The 22065-nt window shown below is 44.5% G+C and overlaps 1 protein-coding gene and 1 pseudogene across 2 annotated transcripts in view; one reads left to right on the top strand and one right to left on the bottom strand.

Annotated features, from left to right (window-relative positions):
- Positions 1 to 2201: 2201 nt before the first annotated feature.
- LOC126500850 (40S ribosomal protein S29-like) lies at positions 2202 to 4583 on the bottom strand (annotated as a pseudogene).
- A 274-nt stretch (positions 4584 to 4857) lies between these two features.
- Znrf3 (zinc and ring finger 3) overlaps positions 4858 to 22065 on the top strand; it is a 164557-nt gene continuing 147349 nt past the window's right edge. The window contains exon 1 of one of the 2 annotated variants that reach the window (XM_050140978.1): positions 4858 to 5481. In XM_050140978.1, coding sequence (XP_049996935.1) covers positions 5191 to 5481 — 291 coding nt within the window. In that variant the 5' untranslated portion in view covers positions 4858 to 5190. The remainder of the gene's footprint in view (positions 5482 to 22065) is intronic. The other variant, XM_050140977.1, reaches the window with a different exon arrangement.

Genomic DNA, 22065 nt, shown 5'->3' with positions numbered 1-22065 from the left:
ATTTTCATTCTCATCCTCTGCTGCCTTGTCCCCAAATTTCCTTTTTTAAATAGTTGTCTAATGTGTGTCCCCTTATGGAGTAAGTAGATGCACACTGTCTGTGATGGATGGACACTGAAAATGTTTTCAACAGCTCGATTACAGCTCACACCTAGGATAGTTTACCGGGTGTACCATGTATGATGGCCACGGGTCACATTGACAAGTAGTTCCAAACAATATTTCTGAGAAGTGGCGATGCCTAAAGCTGTTTCCAAAAGGTGCCCTGGACTTCTTCCCCATGCCCCATCACATCCCAGGTGCACATGGAAGACCCCAAAGGCCACTTTTGAAAAAGAAAAACAAGAGCTGGGCGATGGTGGCGCACACCTTTAATCCCAGCACTCAGGAGGCAGAGGCAGGTGGATCTCTGTGAGTTCAAGGCCAGCCTGGTCTACAAGAGCTAGTTCTGGGACAGGCTCCAAAACTACAGAGAAATCCTGTCTTCAAAAACAACAAACAAACAAACAAAGCCCTGTTTCTCCCTAAGGGAAGGGGTGCAGAAGGCTGCGGGGCCTTTCCCACATTGCCTGTGTTCCAGTGTTCTGTACAGCGACTCCCCAGCAGTAGCGTGTGTGGCACAGCTCTTGATGAGAGCCTCACCCTTTGCACCCTTGCATCGGTGCGCTGTCCTCTCGTTCAAGGGCTGTCAATTTCTCATTTAGTGAGGGCTGTGAGTCTTGAATGAGTAGACATTGGAAGTATACCGAAAGAGTTGAGAAAATTCTAGATGCTGCTGTGCTGCTGGTGATGATCTCAACACACTCAGGGTTCAGTCAGTCCTGGTGAACCTCTGGCAGAACGGGGGCCTCTAGTCCTGCCATGGCCTCTGCCTGAGAAGGAAGGCTGGAAGTTTCTCTATCCCTTTTCTGCTTGCCAGATTTTGGGGAAACTCCATTACTTGGCAAATACCTCAGTTTCTAAGTAACATCAGCTTTTGGAGAGGTGGATCACGTTATTTCTGTTTTGCTAGGATGTGTCTTATTGATCATCTCTTAAAGAAGAACTTAAACAATCAAAGTCTGCAGGTATGGTAGGTAGCACACACCTGCAATCCCAGTGCCGGGGCAGGAAGCCTGCTCTGAGGTCAGCTTGGGCTACACAGAGAGCCCCTGTTTGAGAAAACCAAATATGAAATAAAAGCCAGTTGCTTTTGTTTGTTCATTTTCGTTTTTGAAACAGGGTTTCTCTATGTAGACAAGGCTGGCCTCAAATTCACTCCTGCTTCTGTCTCCTGGATGCTGGACTTAAAGTATGTGCCACCACTGCCCGTCTAAGACCAGGTGCTCACAGAACAACCTGTGCGAGTTGGTGCTCTCTCTCCACCACATGGGTCTTGGGGAATGAACTCAGGTCACCAGACTTGGCAGCAAGTGCCTCTACCCCCAGAGCCACCCACTGGTCCTCAATGAGTTTCTTTTCTGACCTCTGTGTGTGCTGTCATTGTCACTGAAGTTTTTATTTTGTTTTGTTGTTTGGTTTTTCGAGACACCGTTTCTCTGTGTAGCACTAGCTGTCCTGGAACTCGCTCGGTAGACCAGGCTGGCCTTGAACTCAGAGATCCACCTGCTTCTGCCTCCCGAGAGCTGGGATTAAAGGTGTGCTCCACCAGCCTGGCTGTCACTGAAGTTTTTGAGAGAAGCATGGTTGTTCTTCTCCATATTCAGAATTTATTTTGGATTCATGAAGCCCAGTGCTCCTAGCAGCTGTTGTCAAGCTGCCTTCAGTGTCTGAAGAATGGGAGGAATATGTGTTGATGAGCTCATCCCTCAACTGCTTTCTCATTAGTTCATGCAACAAATATTTACTGAGTGCCTACTCTGGGCCAGACAGCTCTAGCCTAGATAAGACAATGGTCCTTGCCATTATAGCTTTCCTCTCTGTGGCATGTGTGCCTGGAGACACAGAGGACAGACTAAATGACCGTATTATTTAGTATGTTGGGTGATAAATGCCATGGGGTCAGAAGAAGCAGATCAAGAAGATTGGGAGTAGGGAAAACGCTGCAGTTTAAGTAGAATAGTCAGAGAAGGCCTTTAGTGAGAGTATGGGATTCGAACCGAGACTTCAAAGAACACAAGATACTCAACATAGTATTTTATCTGTGGAAAATCACCAAGAGCTAATTTTTTGAAGGTCTTCACTTTTTTTAATTCTTATGTTCAGCCTTCATGTATTCCTGTAGGCCAGAAGAGGGCACCAGCTCTCATTACAGATGGTTGTGAGCCACCATGTGGTTGCTGGGAATTGAATTCAGGACCTTTGGAAGAGCAGGAAGTGCTCTTACCACTGAGCCTTCATCTCTCCAGCCCGGTAGAGTCTTGAAGAATCCATTCAAGGTCGCTTAGTCCAACTTGATGAAGCCGATGTCCTTCACGTACTGCCGGAAACACTGGTGGCACGTGTCCAGCCTGTATTACTGGATCAGACCGTGGCTGTTTGAGCAGAGGTGGCAGGAGCGGGATCCCTGGTCGAACTTCTGCGGGTGACTCTAGTAGAGCTGCTGGTGACCCGTGTTGCCTCAATGACGGCCGATGAGCCAAAAGGCAAGAGCTGATTTTTTAGAAGAGATTTATTTTAATGTGTATGGGTGTTTAGCCTGCATGTATACCTGTGCGTACAACACATGCATGTAGTGTCCTTAGAACCAGAAGAGGGTGTTGGATTTCCCTACAGAGTGTGGTGAGCCACCATGTGGGTGCTGGGAAGGAACCAAACTTGGGTCTTCTGCAAGAAAACAAGTGCTTTTAACCACTGAGCCATCTCCAGCCACTATCGACTGAATTAAAAGATTTTGAAAATCATTTCTCTCTCTCTCTCTCTCTCTCTCTCTCTCTGTCTCTCTCTCTCTCTCTGTGTGTGTGTGTGTGTGTAAAAAATGTATGCCCCATATGAACAGAAGAGAGGGCCAGATCCCCAGAAGCTGGAGTTACAGGCGATTGTGAGCTGCCTAACATGGGTGCTGGGAACTGAACCTGGCTCCTCTCTTAACCATCTTTCCTGCCTCACGACTCCATTTTGTTTGTTTGAGAAAGGGTCTCACTATGTAGCTTGGTTGGCCTGAAACACACTCCGGACCAGGCTGACTTTGAACTCATAGCTCTACCTGACTCTGTTCCACAGTGCTGGGATTAAAGGAGGGCACTACCACATCAAGCACGCAAAGACTTAATTAAATTTTAACAGCTGTATTGAGATGTAATTTATACACTATAAAATTCACCCCGTGAAAAGGTACAATTTGATGGGTTTCAGATATTTACAAAGCATATAATCATTTTCTAATTCCAGAATATTTTCATTACCCTTAAGAGAAATTCATTAGCAGTCATACTATCCAATCCTACTTCCAGCTCAGCGTCTGGCAACCACTAACCTTTCCATCGCTCTAGATACGTGGCATTGCATTCAGATCAAACACTATCTGCTCCATTTATAATATACTTTTGTGCTTCATTCATTCAATATTCAATATTTTGTTTCTTGGTAAGATCCCATTGTAGCCTTAATTTTGTCATTTAAAATGCAATTGAAGATTGAAACTTTACCATGTTAAAAAAAAGATTCCATTGTCTGGATAGCCCATATTTGCTTATTCATTTTCACCAGTTGATGATGACCTCATACTTTTAAGAATTACGATGTCATGCATGGGCTGTAGTAATTGTCCTCTCCTTAAAGACTGGATTGTGCCTTGGTGGGTGAAGTCAGAATCCTTGGTATTGACAGTGCTCCCATGTACTGATGAATTTGGCTCGGGGAAACTAACGACTCTCTTGCTTTGTCAGGTGCCTTCTGTGCCAAAGCGTTGGGTGGTCCAAATATAGTAACACAGTTCTAGGAGTTTCTTTTCAATTGTATTTTCTATTCCACACTCTGGCAAAACATTCCTTTTTAGTTTAAGCTGTAATTTCGTTGAGTTGATTACTCAAGGAAACCCTCAATGACTTTTCTTTTTGTCTTAATATTTTGGGTGCGGTAGCAAGTAGAAGCAGATCACCCTAACCAAATATTTAAACAAAGCCATTCAGGTCAGGGAGGGAAGATGGACTGAGGAAGCAGAAATTAAATGAGGCTTTTAAAGGAGGGTTTTGAGTCTCACAGACTTGTTGAGGAAGGAAAAAGCCTGTTCCAAAAAGGCAAAGGGAATTAAAAGTTTATCTTCTGGGTGACTGGGAACGTCTGTGCTCGGAGCACGTGTCTTTGGTATGTTTGGCAGCCAGCAGTTTGTGCATTAAGCGTGTTGGACTCTTCCGCCCTTCTGCACATGGTGAGATTCAAACGTTTCACAACTTCTTCTGAAGCGGGGGTTAGAGATGGTCTCCAGGGCTGCAGAAAGATGAACTCCATTGAAATCCAGATAACTTCTTCGAGTTCTCTGCCACCTGTCCTCGCTCTTTTAGTTGAGGGTAACTTTCAAAGCGACACCCACGCAAGAACTGGACATGTCCCGGCGGGTTGCAAACTGCCCCTGACGGCCGCAGGGGCCTTTCGCGGTCCATGGAGGTGGGGGCGAGCACGGAGTGCGGATGGCTGGCTTGCATTGCCGGAACTGTGGATGAAGCATCCTTCCACGCCCCAATGGCTCTAACTCCCGCGTCAGAGCAGGACGCGCCGAGCGGGCGAATAAGCCGGGAACAGGTTGAGATCCTTATTCTCGGTCATTTCAGCAACTGCCAGGAGAAATGTCTGCCGCGGAGGGCGGAGCACAGATGAGGGGGCGGAGCGAGGAGGAAGGGGCGTGACCTAAAAGCCGGCCAGGGCGGAGCAAGGGTGAAGGGGCGTGGCACATGCAGAGAGTCGGGGAGGGACTCAGCCGATGGGGCGGGGCGGGCGGGGCCTCGGGGCTCCGCCTCTCGCCGCAGGCGCGCCCGCCCCGCCTACCGGCTCCCCTCAGAGGTGGCCGCGGCCGAGCGCGGGGAGGGAGGGGAGAGCGGGTCACGACGCTGCGGGGGCGGGGATAACCCCTCACGTGGAGCAGATGAAAGGGCCGCGGCGCGACGGCCCGGGGAGCGGAGCAGAGCCTGCGACCCACAAAGCCGCCGCTGCTGCCGCGATGGTGCTGTGAGGCGACCGCCCGCGCTCGGTCCTCCGCCGGCCCGCGACTATGCCCGGCCGCGCCCGCCCTCCGCGCCCTCCCGCCGCAGGACCATGAGGCCACGCTCGGGCGGGCGCCCAGGGGCCCCGGGCCGCCGCCGCCGCCGCCTCCGCCGCGGCCCCCGCGGTCGTCGCCTGCCGCCTCCGCCTCCGCTGCCGCTGCTTCTCGGACTGCTGCTGGCGGCCGCGGGGCCCGGCGCAGCGCGGGCCAAGGAGACGGCGTTCGTGGAGGTGGTGCTGTTCGAGTCGAGCCCGAGCGGCGACTACACCACCCACACCACCGGCCTCACGGGCCGCTTCTCGCGGGCCGGGGCCATGCTCAGCGCCGAGGGCGAGATCGTGCAGGTAGCCGCTCGGGCCCCGTGCTCCGCCGCCACAAGATGGCTCCGGGGGCTGCTCCCGCCGACCCCGCCGCGGGCTAGCGGGCGGGCGGGCGGGGGGGAGGCGCGGAGCCCGGCGGCATCCCTCGCGGGCGGGCTGGCGAGCGGGACGCGGCCTCCGGGGCACTGCGGCTGGGGCTAGCGCACGTGGGGGCTCGGCCTCCGGTGGGGGCACCGCGCCGGAGTGGGGGTGGGGACTCTGGGATGGGCATGGGCGCCGGGGCGGCAACTCTGGAGTTGGCGGGACGGTTTTCTCCCTCAGGTGAAAGTCCCGGCAACTACCTGTTGAATGCCAACTTTGCATAGGCGAGTTGAAGGATGGAGCGGCTGCTTGGGGTCGCGGGCGTTGCTTTCTAGCCATGCTGGCTCTTGTTTTCGGAGAGGCCAGGTTGCCGGGCGCACATCCTCGGGTGGTTTTTCTTCCCCCCCCCCCCCCCCCCGCTGGGATCTACGGCCCGTCTTACCTGGACGCAGACTCTCTGGACAGGCACCAGCAGGAAGGGGAGCAGGCGGAGTTGGCTGGCGAGTGGGCATTGGGGGTGCACTGTAGTGGCGGTGGAAGGCAGCCTTCGCTGCGTGCTTCAGATTACAGGGGGATGAGAGAGACCGCAAACTCGCCCCTGGGTCAAGGACTAATACCGAAAAGGCCTGCAAAGCCAGGGTTGCTCACTGACAGGGCCTCCACCTTGCTCCAAAATGCAAGAGGTCTGCGTTCCAAAGGAAGCTGGCTATGGAGAGCTTTGAGCTGTCCCCAGTCTTTGAGGAGCGACTCTCAACTGAAGCCTCTGCGGATGGATAGCTGCACAGATTTCTCGCTTCCTTGACCATGATTTTTTATCAACTTGTTCTAGGGCCAGCGCACTTGTGGACTGTTAGTAGGCGCACCTCTAGTGGGGGCGATTTGAATACCGTTGGCTTGTCTTTTAATTTCGGGGGGCTATAAAGGCCTGTAGTTTGGATCTTCGGTGCGTTCTTGGGTGAATTATGAAGAGAAAAGGGACCGTGTGGAATGACTGACTACATAGCAGCTTTGAGTGTAGACAGCATAATTCCCTTGCCTCTCCCGGCTGCAGCTTCAGAGCTCTGAGTTGATAGGACATAGGTCAGTACAGTGTGGCTCCTTAAAGGTGTCTGTCCTTCCAAAGCTAGAGGAGGTCCCGATGCCTGTACTTAAAAAGCATTGTTGCGCGGTGCTCTGTTCCCATCTATAGGAAACCAAACACACGCTTGACCGATTTCTGTGACTACAGATGTTGCTAAATGTGATGGGACTTCTTTTTTTCCTTATAATGTTATTGTTACTGTCATTAACGTACAAGCTTTAGAGAGGATGCTTTGCTGAAGATTCCTAAACATTGCTGTTGCAGGCTTTGAGAATAGTTTGAATCTTAAATCTTGCTTCTTGTGACTCTTCTCTTTCTTTGAGGCTTTCACTATGCCCTGGTGGCTTTAGAAATGTTTGATTTACAGCCTGAGGGGGAGGTGGCAGCTGAGGGGGAGTATGTTTTATCGTGGCACTTCACTTTTTGAAGGAGACTTTTGAAGTTTCAGATTTTTATCTGCAGTGTTTAAACTTGAGCCATTCTCCATGGCAGTTTGTCTGGTGAGCTATCCATTATGCATAGTGCTGTGCTTTGCAGATATTCTTGGGTGCACCATTTAATACAAAATTAGCTGTTTAAACACACCATTTGTAACTATTTTATCCTGCCTAGTAGAGAGATAATGTATGAATTTGGCAGGACTCTGGTCTCTTGAAGTTTTTGAAGTACTTATCTAACTCTTTTGTAGTCTATTAGACTAGCACCTCCCAAATTAAGTCAATTGCTAAGGGAAAAAAATGGCTTAAATGGTACTTTAATAAGTTTACCTGTTAACCAATCACTGATGGTGTTCTTAATTCCCTTATACTGCAGTAATATTGATGGGCATATCTGAGCTCTCTGAATAGTTAGTGCTTGGTACACTCTATAGCTTTAATAACTTTCTTGTGGTCATCAACGTGTTGAGCTCTGTGTCCACAGACGAGCACAGTGTGGCTTTCAGAGAGCTCTGTGTGTGTACACAGACTGACATGCTTTTATCTTGTGAATACTGCCAGACTGAAGGAACTGTTGTAGCTCCTGCCTACCACCCTGAAATAAGTTTTGTACAGAAAGTCAGGTTTTAGGACTGCTGAGAGGGACTATAACAAGAGAGTGTGTATGTAGTAAGAGCGTGGAAGTGAAGACAGTGTTTAATTTCAGATTAACCATGTTTCCTAAGTACTCATTCAACTTTGGTTTTACCACCTAAAAAACTTCATGATTTGCCCTCTAGTGTGTCAGTCTTTGTTCATTTCAATGCATATTGCATTGTTTTGATTATTTCCAGTGTGATTCTCTAGCAATTTTGTTTTTAATTGGGAAGGGTGGGGGGGGCTGTTTCAAAGTTTCTCTTTAAAAATTCTAAGATAAGAAATGTTTTGTAGTACTGATTTTGTTTTTCAATTTACCAGTAAAAGTGTGTGAATGAGTGTGTGTGTGTGTGTTTGTGTGTATACGTGTGTACACAGTAGATACCTTATCATATCCTGGCCATCCCAGAGACTTCTGGTTAGGATACCTGTTCAGTCTTTTGCATAAATTAGGATGGGAGAAAGCCTGGATGTATGTGCTTTTGCAGGAGTAGGGTTAGTAATTCAGATGAATGTATTGGGATGAATGTATTAGGCATAAATAATTATCCCAAGGTCATTAGTCTGTATGAAGGACTGTTTGTGTGTGTTTGATTTTTTTTTCCTATTTTGTTATCTCTAGCTGTGAACAGGATATTTGGGTGTGAAATTAATTGCTTTTATTATCTTGCCGCTTTGCATCTAAGTGGACCGATTGTAGATCTAATCGCTATAAGAATTACACTTTAACTGTGCTTCTGAGTTATGGACCTTTAAAGAGCTTTTAGACATACTGGTACATATTTCATCTTTAAACCAATGTGCTGCTGTTAATGAAATTATTATCTGAAACTTTTATACATGGCTGTGCAGTCCATGTGGTTGGTGTTGTTAAATAAGGGGCTTGCTTAAATACTGGCTAGTGGTATGTGGATTGGCTGAATAAACATGAAAATTTGCATTATTAGAAATAAAAGATTGTTTTAAAGTGGAAATGCCTATTTCTCCCATTGAAGTCAAATATTAAAATATTGAGAAATTAATTTGTAGAAGGAATTAGAATGATGGATTCTGTGCAACTTTCAAATCAGTTATTCCGGATCCAAGGCTAAATGTCTGATGGACTTGAAGCTAAGAACATGAAGAACTAAGGAAGTTCTTTTAGCTGTTAAGAGTGAAAGGAGAGCTGCATGGTGATTAGATAGTCTGGGTAACTAAAGGTATCACAGGGAATAATTGTAGGAGGCTAATTCCTCTGCCTTGTTTCCCTGTCAGTGTGTTTTACAGTTCAGCATTTGATCAAGCACTTTCTTTTCATCTCCATTTGAGGTTAACTTAATAGGCCTGCCTCCAAAAATTGACTTGGTCTAATAGAACAATTGCATGCTGACAGCTGACTTGGATTTACGCAGAAAAGGGCCTGCCGACCATTTTGTCAGATGGTCCTTTATAGGTTAAAAGCAAGCATTTCATTGTTGGGGGGTAGGTTTAGTAAATTCCTATGATCTGTTCTCTGGTTTTATACCCTGAGATCTCCTGGCAATTCCCAGTAATTCTGACTGGGGATGGGAGTGTGGAAGAAGCAGTCTTAGCTCCATTGATGAGCCTTATTTTGTGTGTTCAGGGTACTGTGCCAAGCACATTATGCTTGTTCATTTTATCTTTCATTCATATAGAATTAGACACTGTGTTTACTCGGTTTTACAGAGGAAGAAACTGAGGCCAAGAAAGACAGGTTTGTTTCTCTAATGTGACAGCTAGCAAAACCTGAATTGAAACCATGACCTGTTCTTTGTCTTGTCAAATAGCTAACACTGGGTTTGTAAGGATTTTGACATTTAATACAAACCTACTTCCCATAATTTGCTATTGGAGTTCTTTCAGGCCTGTGATCCCCTGAAATTATGCACATATTCTTGTGAATGGATGTGTTTATTTTCCTGATAGCTTCCCAAGAAGGAAAGGGAAACTCCCCTCTAGTACTTGTATGTGACTAAAAATTTGAGTGGAGGGTTTGAGAGATTGCTCAATGGATAAAGGTGCTTGCTCTCAAGCCTGAGTCCTAAATTTGATCCTCAAAACCCACATGGTAGAAGAGAACGGACTCCTGAAAGTTGTCTTGTGACCTCTGTGGCACACATGCCCTTCCCATAAATGTTTGAAAAAAAGTTGAGTGAGGTAATAGGTCACTCAGACTGGCAGGAGTTGGAGGGAAGCTGGCAACTTTGTAAGCCTCTATTGAGCACATTTATTTGATAGATGTCTGTCAAAACCGTGTCCTTTTCAGAATAACACTACAGTGCTGCAGTCCTCTGAGATAGGCTTGTACACAGAACTGACCCCTCCTGCTCACAGACATTTATATCTCAACTGAATTTGTGCATCTATCTCCTGCGAGTTCTGTATCATCTTTGGGGGAGATAAAAAAGCAACCAACCACGCGAGGAGTTTTCTACATTTAGATGAAGTACAAGAAGAGATGGAAATGAAAGATTTGAGATAGCAAAGAGTTAGACATGTTTCCTTCTACTATTCATTACACAGTGAAGCAAAACGGCTTCTGGTGTTGGAAGGCTGCAAGAGCAGCCCCTGCCTTCTGGTGGATCTAGACCTTCAGGGAGACAGGTCTGTTTGTTGATCATCCCATTGTTAGAATACCAACTGTCTTTTTATAGGGTATTTGTATTCCAGAACATGGTATCTAGTCTGAAGATGTCTTTCCTGGTAGAACAGTGAGCTTTGAGAAATCCCTTATGTGGAACAGGTGTTACAGATGGAATAGTGTTTGAAACTTTAGTGGTGGTGGGAGTAACTGTGAAGATCTGTTATTCATAATCATTAACCTGTGTTATTAAGAGCCTGGCTTGTGGTGGATTCCTCATCTGGAGAATATGGATTTGTAATTTACAGAAAAAATTTAAAATTAATCTTCATAATCAAAAGAACCAAATGTGTGTGCTTAAATATAGCTCAATGCATAAGGGCCCTGGGTTTCATCCCTAGAAATGGAAGAAAGCAAAGTACCAGATGTAATACTTTAGTGCAGCAGATTTAATGCAAGGCTAGAAAGATGGAGTGCATTGTTTTGGGACACGTGGTAAGAGTAGTGCCAGCTATGATTAACATTTAATTCCTTGCTTCTCAGGCTTGGAGCCTCTCTGTTCACCCTGGTGCAGTTAGACAGTGTCTCATGGAAGAGTGTGTGCAAAAGTATGGCTTATGATTAAACTAAGGAAAGTCAGGCATTCTTGAGTTATATATTGAATATAAGTGGTTGCTTTTCTCCTGATTAATTTAAATTTTGAGTCTTCCAGTATTCTGTCAGAGCTTTTAAAAGTAGCAATCAGGGATAGGCCACGGTGGCTTATACCTCTAATCCCAGCACTCAGGAGGCAGAAGCAGGTAGATCTCTGTGAGTTCAAGGCCAGCCTGGTCTACAGAGTGAGTTCCTGAATAGCCAGAACTGTTACACAGAGAAATACTGTCTCGGAAAATAAACAAATAAATAAACAGAAGTAGCTCTCGGACTGGGGATATAGCTCATTGGGTAAAGCGCTTGTATTATAAACCTGAGGACCTGAATTCAGATCCCCAGTACCAAGTGAAAAACTAGGCAGGTAGTGCATGCCGATACTCTCAGTACTGGAAAGGTAGAGTTAAATGAATCCTTTTGAGTTCCTGGTCAGCCATTCTAACTGAATCAACAAGCTCTAGGTTCACTGAGAGACCCTGTTTCAAAAAAGAAGGTATGGAATAGTTGAGGAAGGTACCCAACATTGACTTCTGGTACTTGCATACACACATAACGTGCGCACACACCTACAAAAAGTAGCTACTAATAAAACTTGGCACTGTGATTGTGGATGTCAAACATCTCTAATTCCAGATACTTAAGCTAAGGCAGGAGGATCAGATGAATCAGGAGTCCCAATCTAGCCTGTATAGCATAGTGAAATACACAAAAGACAATCACAAAAAAAAAAAACCAAGCCTAAACAGCAACAACAACAAAAAATCTAATGTTCAAATGCTTGTCATGTAAGGCACTAGGCACAGTGCTTTGTTTTAATTTGATAGACAAGGCTGATGGTAGTTTTTAGGTTAGGAAGCCAGGAACAAAGTGGTAAAGTCACCTGTGACAGTCACTAAGCGGGTGTGTAATAGATCAGATTCAAACTCATCTTACTGATGCTGAGACATATTTTGTTTTCCTGAGGTTGCTTTACATGGCGCTTTTATGATAAGGTTATATGAACTGATGTTGGAATTCAGGTTTGGGTTTAGACCCAGAGCCATTGACTGAGAAATGAGTTTGTAATTTCAACTGAGAAAACCTCCACCCTACTAGAAATTTCTTTCTCTCTTGTCACTCTTTCCACAATCACAGAAGGCTCATTTCAGCTTGCTTTCCCCTAGAGCCAGGCTGCCAAGTTTACAAAGACAGTGACTGGAACTATCTAGCTATTACTTGATGGCACTTGTGCTCTTTTGGGCCATTGGCAAAGCTGGAATAGCTGAAGCAGCCTGGCCTTTAGGATGATTTCTGGTGTGAGACACAACTGCTTCCTGTGCTGTACCACTTTCTTCAGAGAAATTATGTCCCATGTACATTGCCTTTTTTTTTTTTCACAGACTGCATATTGCCTGTTGATTTAATGATTGTAAGAACATGAAACTTGGGACTGGAGAGATACCTCAGCAGTTAAGAGAACAGGCTGCTCTTCCAGAGGACCTTGGTTCAATTCCCAGCACCTACATGGTGGTTCACAACTGTTTGTAACTCTAGTTCAGAGGATTTGACACCCTCACATAGACATACTTGCAGGGAAAACACCAAAGCATGTGAAATAAAAATAAAGGTTTTTTTTTTTGTTTTTTTTTTTTAAAAGTTGAAGCTCTGGACTGTCCCCCCTCTTTCCATTGACAAGACATTCATTGGTGGTTTGTGTCCACCAGATCCTGGAGAGGGCATGGCAGGGAACATAAATAATGCTTCACTTCTGTCTTCAGGCAGCCTAGTGTGGGGACCAGATAGCAAGCAGACAGCACTACTTTACCCTGGAACATGTTCTGTCTGTAGAATTCTGTGGGACCCCTGGGAGAGGGAATTTGGCCCTGGTGCTGAGTTTGGGCTGGTCAGGCCATTGTATGCCACAGCTAGTATGTGAATTTGAGCAGTCTCACCTTTTCCAACTAATTTTTTACCTATCTCTGAGGTTAAAACTGATAAACTTTTTGTGGAGACGTGCCTTTGTAACTGTCAAACAGAAAGGCAGGAGGCAGAGTGGAAGCTCTTTGTTCCCCTTGTAGGCTGAACTAGATGTTTTAAAATCTTACTTCTAGCAGCTCTGTTGACTTATGATAGTGTGAAAAGACTAAGGTCAGCTGGCCCATTGTGGCTCAAAGGAGAGCCTTTTATTTTTATTACTCCTTAAGATGTGTTGTAAGAGTTGATATTAATTCCCTTCTCTGTTCAGCAGCCAGGGTGATATGGTTATTTGGAAACTGACTGTGAGAGTTGACTTGGTGAAAGTAAACTTTGATGATCCTAGAAGTTTGATGAGGAAATGTTGGAATGGGAACTTCTGGCTGCCTAGAGGCTGCTGCATTTTGAAACTGGAAGAGTAAAGATGACTGAATTTTAAGTACATTAAAAAAGCACATTTTTTTATGAGGCTGGAAGATGACTTAGTTGGTAAAGTGTTTGTCATGCAAGCATGTAGACATGAGTTTGGATCCCCAGCATCCACATCCACAGCTGAGTAAAGTAGTATGTGTCTGAATCCCAGTGTTGGCAAGGAGAGATAGGCAGCTCCTTGGAGCTCACAGGCCAGCCCTTGCTAAATTGATGAAACCCTGTCTCAGAGAAAATGGAGAGTAGCTGAGGAAGACACCATATCAATGTTCACCTTTGGCCTCCATGTACTTGCACAAATATAAGAACATATATAAGTACGTATCACACACAGAGAAAATGCATTTATACAATACAGAAAATTATGAAAAAAAATCTTATTATCTACATATCACTCTGTTAGCCTTTGTGCTTTTCCAATGAACTGAATGTGGTTTTAAAGAAAATTAGAAAAACCTAGTGGTGATAACCCTTTGTCTACTTTGAGTGTTTAATTGTTGTTAAATACTTTGAAACATTTACAGAAACTATGTCACAGGTTATTATTTTCTGTTGTTATAGGTCGAACTATCAGGGACATCTTTAGAGTCACTAAGTATAAATATCTTCAAGGTTCTCACAGGCATTGTCAGATTGCTCTGCAGAAGTCTTGTTTTAGTTTATAACCCACCAGTCAGCATGCATGGAGAATGTTTACCTTGTGGTACATATCTGTTTCTTTAGAAAGTAGTTAGGGTAAAATAAATCAGAACTTGGTAAGGTGGAAATTTGTATATTCATGTCATTTCGTAAATAGCAAATATTGGTTCTTTTCTCTGTTAGAGTTCTGAATGATAGCTAATTCTGCATAGAGATGTGCTGTTGGTAGCATTGAATGCCTTCCCTGTGGGTGTCTGTGAGCTTGATTCTGGAGCAGCAGCCGGTGGTGCCCCTTCTCTGGGCAGGGGCAAGATGGCTGTCTACTCCAAGTTGGCTGAGCAAGCTTGAAGATCTGGAGACTGCAGAGAATGCCACAAGATGCTGCAGCTTGATGCTGGAGATGGTGGTGCTGCTATTGTCTTGGATGTTTTTTGCTAGGCCTGTTTATCACAGAGTAACTCTCTGCTTATGAACAGCCTGGGTTTTTTTTCTTTTTTTGAGACAGGGTTTCTCTGTAGTTTGGAGCCTGTCCTGGAACTAGCTCTTTTTTTTTTTTTTTAAGATTTATTTATTGATTATGTATACAGCTGTACCTGCACACCAGATCTCATTATAGATGGTTGTGAGCCACCATGTGGTTGCTGGGAATTGAACTCAAGACCTCTGGAAAAGCAGCCAGTGCTCTTAACCTCTGAGCCATCTTTCCAGCCCCTGGAATTAGCTCTTGTAGACCAGGCTGGCCCACAGAGATCTGCCTGCTTCTCCCTCCCAAGTGCTGAGATTAAAGGTGTGCGCCACTGCCACCTGGCTGAACAGCCTGGGTTTAAGGAAGGCCAAACTAATCTGAATTTTCAGTGACACTGTCAGCTATTGGTGAGCAGATAGACTGACTCTCCAGTGCATCTCAAGGCAGATCCGTGGGCTGAAAGCTTCTAGAAAGGTGATTCCTCTTTAATGTCTACAAAATGCAGATCAGCTCTTCTTGAGAAATGGAAACTTCTGGCAACACTAGGCCACAGTCCTAGAGTAGAGGAATAGCTCTTCCTTTGAGTGGGACAGGAGCTCTCCAGCTCAAATTCCTATGATATTGTCCAGCCTGTGATGGACTTTGCAACCTCTTCTAGCTCTGAAAGTTCTGAAGGTGGACTCGAAGATATGCTTCCTCATACATTCTGTGTTAGATGTCCATCACTGGACCCCAGGAACCTCACACTACCTTCTTGGAGAAGGCCACACCGGCTCTAATGTGACCTAAGTATTCTTTTTTATTCAGACCACCTCCTATCACCCCAAAGCAGAGGCTAGGCTCAAATTCATGATCCTATCAGCCTCCCTACTGCTGGTATTATAGATGCTGCTTCTTTGCGTGGGCTTTCTTTTCTTTTCTCTCTGCCCTCTTTCTCTTTTTTTTCCTTTGAGACAGTTTTATGTAGCCCAGGCTGGCCTTTAACTGGGACTTGCTATGTAACAGAGGAAGACTTTGAATTCCTGACCTTGCCTCTCCCTCCCAAGTACTGGGACTATAGAATGCCCAACATTTGTTTTGGATTATCTTCCTCTACCTTTCCTTTCTTCCCTCCCCTTTTTTCTTTCCTTCCAGTACTGGGGATTGAACCTAGGAACTTAGCTCCACCAATAAGCTAAATTCTCAGCCCACTTTTGGGGTTCTGTCTTGGGGCCATTTGATCTGTGTGTTTGTAGGGATATTTTATCTCTTCCTATGCAAATTTTTAAAAAATTATTTTATGAGCCTGTATGTATGTGGGTGCCTATTGTCTTCTGAGGTCAGAAGAGGGTGTTAGTTCCCCCAAGACTAGTATAAATGCCTATCAGACACCATGTGGGTTCTAGGAATTGAACCCAGGTCCTCCGTAAGAGCAAGTGCTCCTAACTGCTGAATCAACTCTCCAATCTTTGTTTTTATTTTTTGAGTTTAGTTTTTACTCTATAATACAGGTTGCCTTGGAATTTACAATGTCCCAGGCTGATCTCAAACAGGGAAATCCTCCTGCTTCAGTTATCCAAGTATTGGAATCATAGGCATGAGTCACTATGGGGTTTTGCCTTTTTTTTTTTTAAAGTTACAAGGGATAAGCTAGATATTGCATTGTAAATTTCATCACTCATTTCTCCTTTAGCATAAGGGAACTATGAGCAAGGGTCCAAGAGAGGCTGGGCTTAGTGTTCCCCTTACAGTGGTCTTTTAGAGCAGTATTCTACTTTGGTTCAGTTCCAGGAAATCTCTAATGTGCCTGGTGTTTTAGAGTTCCTAGTGCACTTTGACTTGAGTTGTCTTTATCTTTCTTCTCTTCTGGGAGTGAATTCTACCATTTAGGGGGTCTTGGTTGCCAAAGCTTGTCTGAACTTGACAGTAAATACTTCTTTGTACCTAATGAGTATTTTTCTGTAAATACATTTGATATTATGTATTTAACTGCTTTATGGAATGTCCCCTCTCTATCACTATCACTGAAACTTGGCATCTTTTCACAAAGTACCTCAATCTTGGAGTAGATGGTGAGCAGTTAGCTGGTGGCTTGTAAAGAATGTTGCAAGCTTGAATAGCAAAATTTTCAAAATGTAAATCAAGTTAGCTAGGGATTAAGTCATTGCAAAAGGAGTCCTCCAGTATGGTGTTTGATCTGCCCTGCCTGTTATTGACCTTGCTTTCCCTTCTTTTAAAGATACTTTTATTATTTTTAATTATGTTTACTTATTTGTGTGTACATCTGAGTGCAGATGCCTGCGGAGTCTAGATATGAGGCAGATGCCCTGGAACTGGTGAGCTGCCTGAGGTGGGTGCTGGGAACTGAATATGGGTCCTTTTCAAGAATAGTACATTTCTGAACTGCTAAACTATCTCTCCAGCTCCCACCTTACTTCTTGTTCTATGATATCTAAGTCTCCTCCCTCTCTTACCTTCCCTTTCCTACCACATTTACCTTACTGCAGTAACTTCTGATCAGATCAGCCCTTGGTCAGGATCTTTGATTGTTCTCTGAAGGATTGGTCCTGGCCTTCTTCCACCTGTGCTTTCCTTTCCATTGCCCTCTTGCTGAAAACAGTTCTGTGTTTCAGCATTCTTGCTCTGTTATCTTGCCTTCAATTCTTTTTGCCCTCTTCCAGCTCCCATCTGAACCAAAACTTGTAGACCTTCCATCAAGTTCTTTCTAGCTCCACCAGCATGGCCTTTGAGCCAGAACATTCCATCCTTCTAGGTCTTTGCGTGTACAACTTTGTTTGTTTCTTTGTTGTTTTCATTTTTGTTATTTCGAGACAGGGTTTCTCTGTAGTTTTGGAGCCTGTCCTGGAACTCGCTCTGTAGACCAAGCTGGCCAACTTACAGAGATCCACCTGCTTCTGCCTCCTGAGTGCTGGGATTAAAGGTGTATGTCACCACCGCCTGGCTGCATGTACAACTTTTAAGGTAATTACTGAACTGAAATGCTTCTAGAGCTATTGCTTTGGAATAGCATAAAGGGAGTGTTAGTGTAGGAAAAGACAACCTGTGACAGAGAACTGTCTCTGATTTAGCAGCTATTCACAAACAGTTTTCATACATGGATGTGTCCCAGGTTATTCCAAGTAATCTAGGTAGACCAGACTCTTAAAACAATTTCATCTTTTTGGGCATGGTTGGCATTCTGTGATCCTTGCCATGAAGGCTGTCTTTTGACTCCCTCTTTTTCCTCCCAGCCTGGAATATGACTGCCTTGGGCATGTGTTGTGAGCATGTTGCTGAAGCAAGCATCTCAGCCTGACTCTAGACTTTAAGGATATGTTTTATTTAAATTGTATGATATTTAAGTGTCACTTACTAAATTAAAAACAATTTGTGTGTGTATGCGCGCGCTCGTGCGTGTGCGTGTGTGTGTGTGTGTGTGTGTGTGTGTGTATGTATGTACGCGCGCATGCTTGGGGGAAGCTGCTCCTGAATGCCAGTAGTAACTACATGTGAATCTTTAAGTGTATATTGGATGCTCCTGCAAAAATTTTTGCCTCTTTGGAATCTGTGTTATGGGCCTTGATCAAAGGGTGATAGTAGTATTTCCGAGGCAGTCTGTTTCTCTTGCTCTTTTGTATGGGACAGTGTGGATTGCATGGACATCAGTATCTTCAGGAATATTCCAGAAACAATCTACAGTGTGCTGTATTTTGCATGTGTTAGAGGATTTTTATGACTGCTTTTTTATGGCATGTTTTCTCCATGTATGCTCCAGTGCCTATCAGTTAATGCCACCCTTGTTCTAGTTATTAAGTGAACAGATAATACAAGATTTTGAAGTTCTGGTGTTACTAGATTTAAATGTCTAGAATGGTTTGTGATATTGAATGTGCAGTGTGGATGATTGAAGGTTGAAGATGCAGTGGTAGTTTTTGTTTCCTGATGCTTATATTTAAATTTGCAGTCTCAACATTGCATCACCATAGGTTTTCACATTTAATGAATATTTATGTTGAGCTGTATTTTATACAAATGTGAGTTGCTTTTTTTTTTTCCTAACTTGATTATAGTTTGCTATATACTGTGGTCGGGAGTGCCCTACAGACAACAGTTGGCACATGTCTCAGCATGCCAAACCCCAGCGGATGTGGTTAGAGACCATGGTGACTGCCCTTGGTTGCCATGCCAACCTTGTTTTTTGGAAAGGGGAGACTCTAAAACAGCTCATGGTGTGGAGGCAAAATAGTTCTGGATATTTCAAGTAAAATAATTCCTTTCAAAGAGATATAGAAAGCTCTAGAACTCAATTTAATTATTATTAATTTTTTATGTATCTGAATGTTTTGCCTATGTGTAGGTCTGCACCGTGTGTGTGCCTGTTGTCCTTGATGGTCAGAAGAGAAAGTCAGATTACAGGTGGTTGTGATCTACCATGTGCTGGGAATTGAACACAGGTCCTCCGGAAGAGCAGCCAGTGCTCTTAACTGATGAGACATCATTCCAGCCCTGAAAAGTCCTGGAATTCTTTTTGCATATTTGACAGCATTAAATTAATTTTGTTTTGCAAGCTTGTTTTAATTGTTCTTTTGCAAATCTGAGAATGGTCTATATTGACATCTGATTAATGTATGTCTTTACCTATTGGGGTAAATGCGGATGATATTATGAATACTCTCTTTTATTATTATTATTTATTAGATTTTTAAAAAATACCAATCTAGGTTCCCACTCCCTCTCCTCCTCCCATTCCCTCCACACACCCTTCCACCCAACCCCCACCCAGTCCTCAGATAGGGTAAGGCAGATTGCTTTGTGGAAGGCCCAAGGCCCTCCCTACTATATCTAGACTGAGCAAGGTACACATCCAAAGGGAAAAAAGCCAGTACATGCAGTAGGGATAAATCCTGGTGCCACTGCCATTGGCCCCTCAGTCTGCCCTAGCCATGCAACTGTCAACCACATTCAGAGGGATTGTTTGGTCCTATGCTTGTTCCTTCCCAGTCCAGCTGGAGTTGGTGAGCTCCCATTAGCTCAGGTAGACTGTTTTAGTGGGTGAACCCATCTTGACCTCTTTGCTCATATATTTTTTTTTTTTTTTCGAGACAGGGTTTCTCTGTGGTTTTGGAGCCTGTCCTGGAACTAGCTCTTGTAGACCAGGCTGGTCTCGAACTCACAGAGATCCGCCTGCCTCTGTCTCCCAAGTGCTGGGATTAAAGGCGTGCGCCATCACTGCCCTGCTTTTGCTCATATTCTTATTCCTCCCATTCTTCACCTTGACTTTGGGAGCTCAGTCCAGTGCTCTGATGTGGGTCTCTGCCTCTGTTTCCATCAGTTGCTGGATGAAGGTTCTATGGTAATATTTAAGATATTGATCAGTCTGACTACAGGACAAGTCAAGATTGGGCCATGAATAACCTCTTTTTACCTCCTACAATACCTTTGTCCTCTGGTACCACTAGCCTAGTGATGACTGATTGGTGAGAGAGGTAATAGAACAGGAAGGAGAAAGGGTAGATAAGCTCCACCACCTACAGCTCCTAATTCTCATTTCTTCCTTTACCTCCTGCCCCAGAAGACTTTCCTGTTCTCTGTTCTTGTGTATCAGCAACCACCATGGCTGTAGTTGGAATGCTTTTGTTGTTTCTTTTGAGTTAGGATCTCACTCTGGCCTGGAAGTCACTATGCAGCCTAGGCTGGACTTGAATGTTGATCCTCTTGTCTCAACTTGCCTAGTAGTTGGAATTGCAGGCCTCTCCTAACAGACCTGGCTACACATGGAGTCTTATGTTTTCCTGCCCTCAACTGTTGGCAGGGAAGTTGGGGATAAACTGCCATGCAGATAGTGTTCTGTATGGCACTTCATCATGCCAGACAGGGAATTAATTGATCAGATGTAGTAAGCTAGCTAGAATCCAAGAGTGCAGGTAAGTATGAGGTTTGCTGATGCCAGTTCTAGCACCTCTTTAGAAGAGACCTGTCAGCCACTGGAGGCTTGCACCCTGTCAAGGTTCAACAGCCTAGGTAGTCTGGCGTGTAGAGGCCTTGCTCCTCAAGTCTCCTTTATTACTTGGATTGGCCGCATACAATCTTTGCTTGCTACAACAGAATCTACTCTGACACTCTCCATTAGGATGAAACATTCTTCCCAAAGTGCCCCTGCAGATTACAAAAAGCTATTATGGGTTTAGTATGAGGACAGCTGTGCAAAATCCCAAATAGTGCTCATGCTGGGTGCCCTTGAGTTGCCCCTCTCCCTGTGACGGGTGTTGTACCTGTCTATGAGTTGCTGTCACTTCTGCAACACTTCCTCTTTGCAGTCTGGCTTGCTCCTTCTGATTTCTGAAGTTCCTTCCTGGAAAACCATGGAATCTTGTATGTAATATGAGGAAACAGACACCAAGGGGTATCAGATTTAGTACATAGAGTCTTGGCGTCTGCTTTGTCTGCTTCTTGAAATATTTTGTGCCAATTTTTTGAACATGAGCTGACTAGTGCATGGAATCCTCAGAAGTTGGAAACATACTGTATATTATTATTATTATTATTATTATTTTTTGAGATAGGGTCTCATTGTGTAGCTTTGTCTATCCTGGAACTCACAGAAATCCTCCTGCTTCTGCCTCCTGAGTGCTGAGGCGTGTGCCACTATGTCCAACTGAAAATACTTATTCTTAATAATTCACTTGCAAGTTAAGTTTTAAACTATAATCTGGTTTGTATGTAAATTTTCTTTAGTTCTTGGTAACTATACCAGTTAGTCAACTGTGTCTGAGGGCTTAGGGACACCAACATCATTAGCACTAATATATTGGACCAGTGTTTGCCAGATTCCTTATAACGTGTTGTGAGCTTTGTAGAGAGCTACAGTTCTGTTTCTTTTGATAGAGAGAGAGGCTGCTCAATGTCTTGTCTGGGGGCCAGACCGCATGGGTCTGCATTCTTACACTGTTACTACTGTGATGTTGCTTGACTTTTCCTGTTTGTATTTACCACCTGCACATAGGTCTACAACAGGCTTAAAGAGACAATTCCTCCCCGTTCTAGCTTGGTTAACCAATGAGTTTAATCAGAGCTACTTAGTGAGCCGGGGGTGGCGGCGCACGCCTTTAATCCCAGCACTCAGGAAGCAGAAGCAGGTGGATCTCTGTGAGTTCGAGGCCAGCCTGGTCTACAAAAGCTAGTTCCAGGATAGGCTCCAAAGCTACAGAGAAACCCGTCTCAAACAAACAAACAAAACAAAAAAACCCACACAAACAACAACAAAAAAATCTCAGAGCTACTTAGTGAGGATGAGTAAAAGGTTATTTTCAGGAGCATGAGCGTTTTACAGGCAGCTACACCACCAAGGAAGAGTTTTTCTGTTTGCTTATTGGTTTGGGGTGTGTGTGTGTGTCGAATTTATTAACTGCCTGTATATTCTTGGGGAGGGATGGGCCCAAAGCCTCCTGTCCTTTATGAACCTTACAAGCCTCATAACTTTTCCTAATGAGGGATGTTGGTGGGCCAACCTAGTAAAGGATTCATGTGATAATCACAGCTGCTTTAATATCAAGATACCCAGAGGACAGAGTCTCACAACAGATAGAAGCTGGGCTTTGTATTTGTGGAGCTCAGCTTCTTTATACGTTCAAGATTTGTCTCAAGGAAGACCTGAGTTATTGACAGTGCATGTTGG

The sequence above is a fragment of the Alexandromys fortis genome, unplaced genomic scaffold (assembly GCF_014885135.2).
Source record: "Alexandromys fortis isolate MF-2015 unplaced genomic scaffold, M_Fortis_MF-2015_v1.1 scaffold_7, whole genome shotgun sequence".
Lineage (NCBI taxonomy): Eukaryota > Metazoa > Chordata > Mammalia > Rodentia > Cricetidae > Alexandromys > Alexandromys fortis.
Note: the sequence above shows the minus strand (reverse complement) of the source record. Positions and strands in the feature narration are given on the sequence as shown.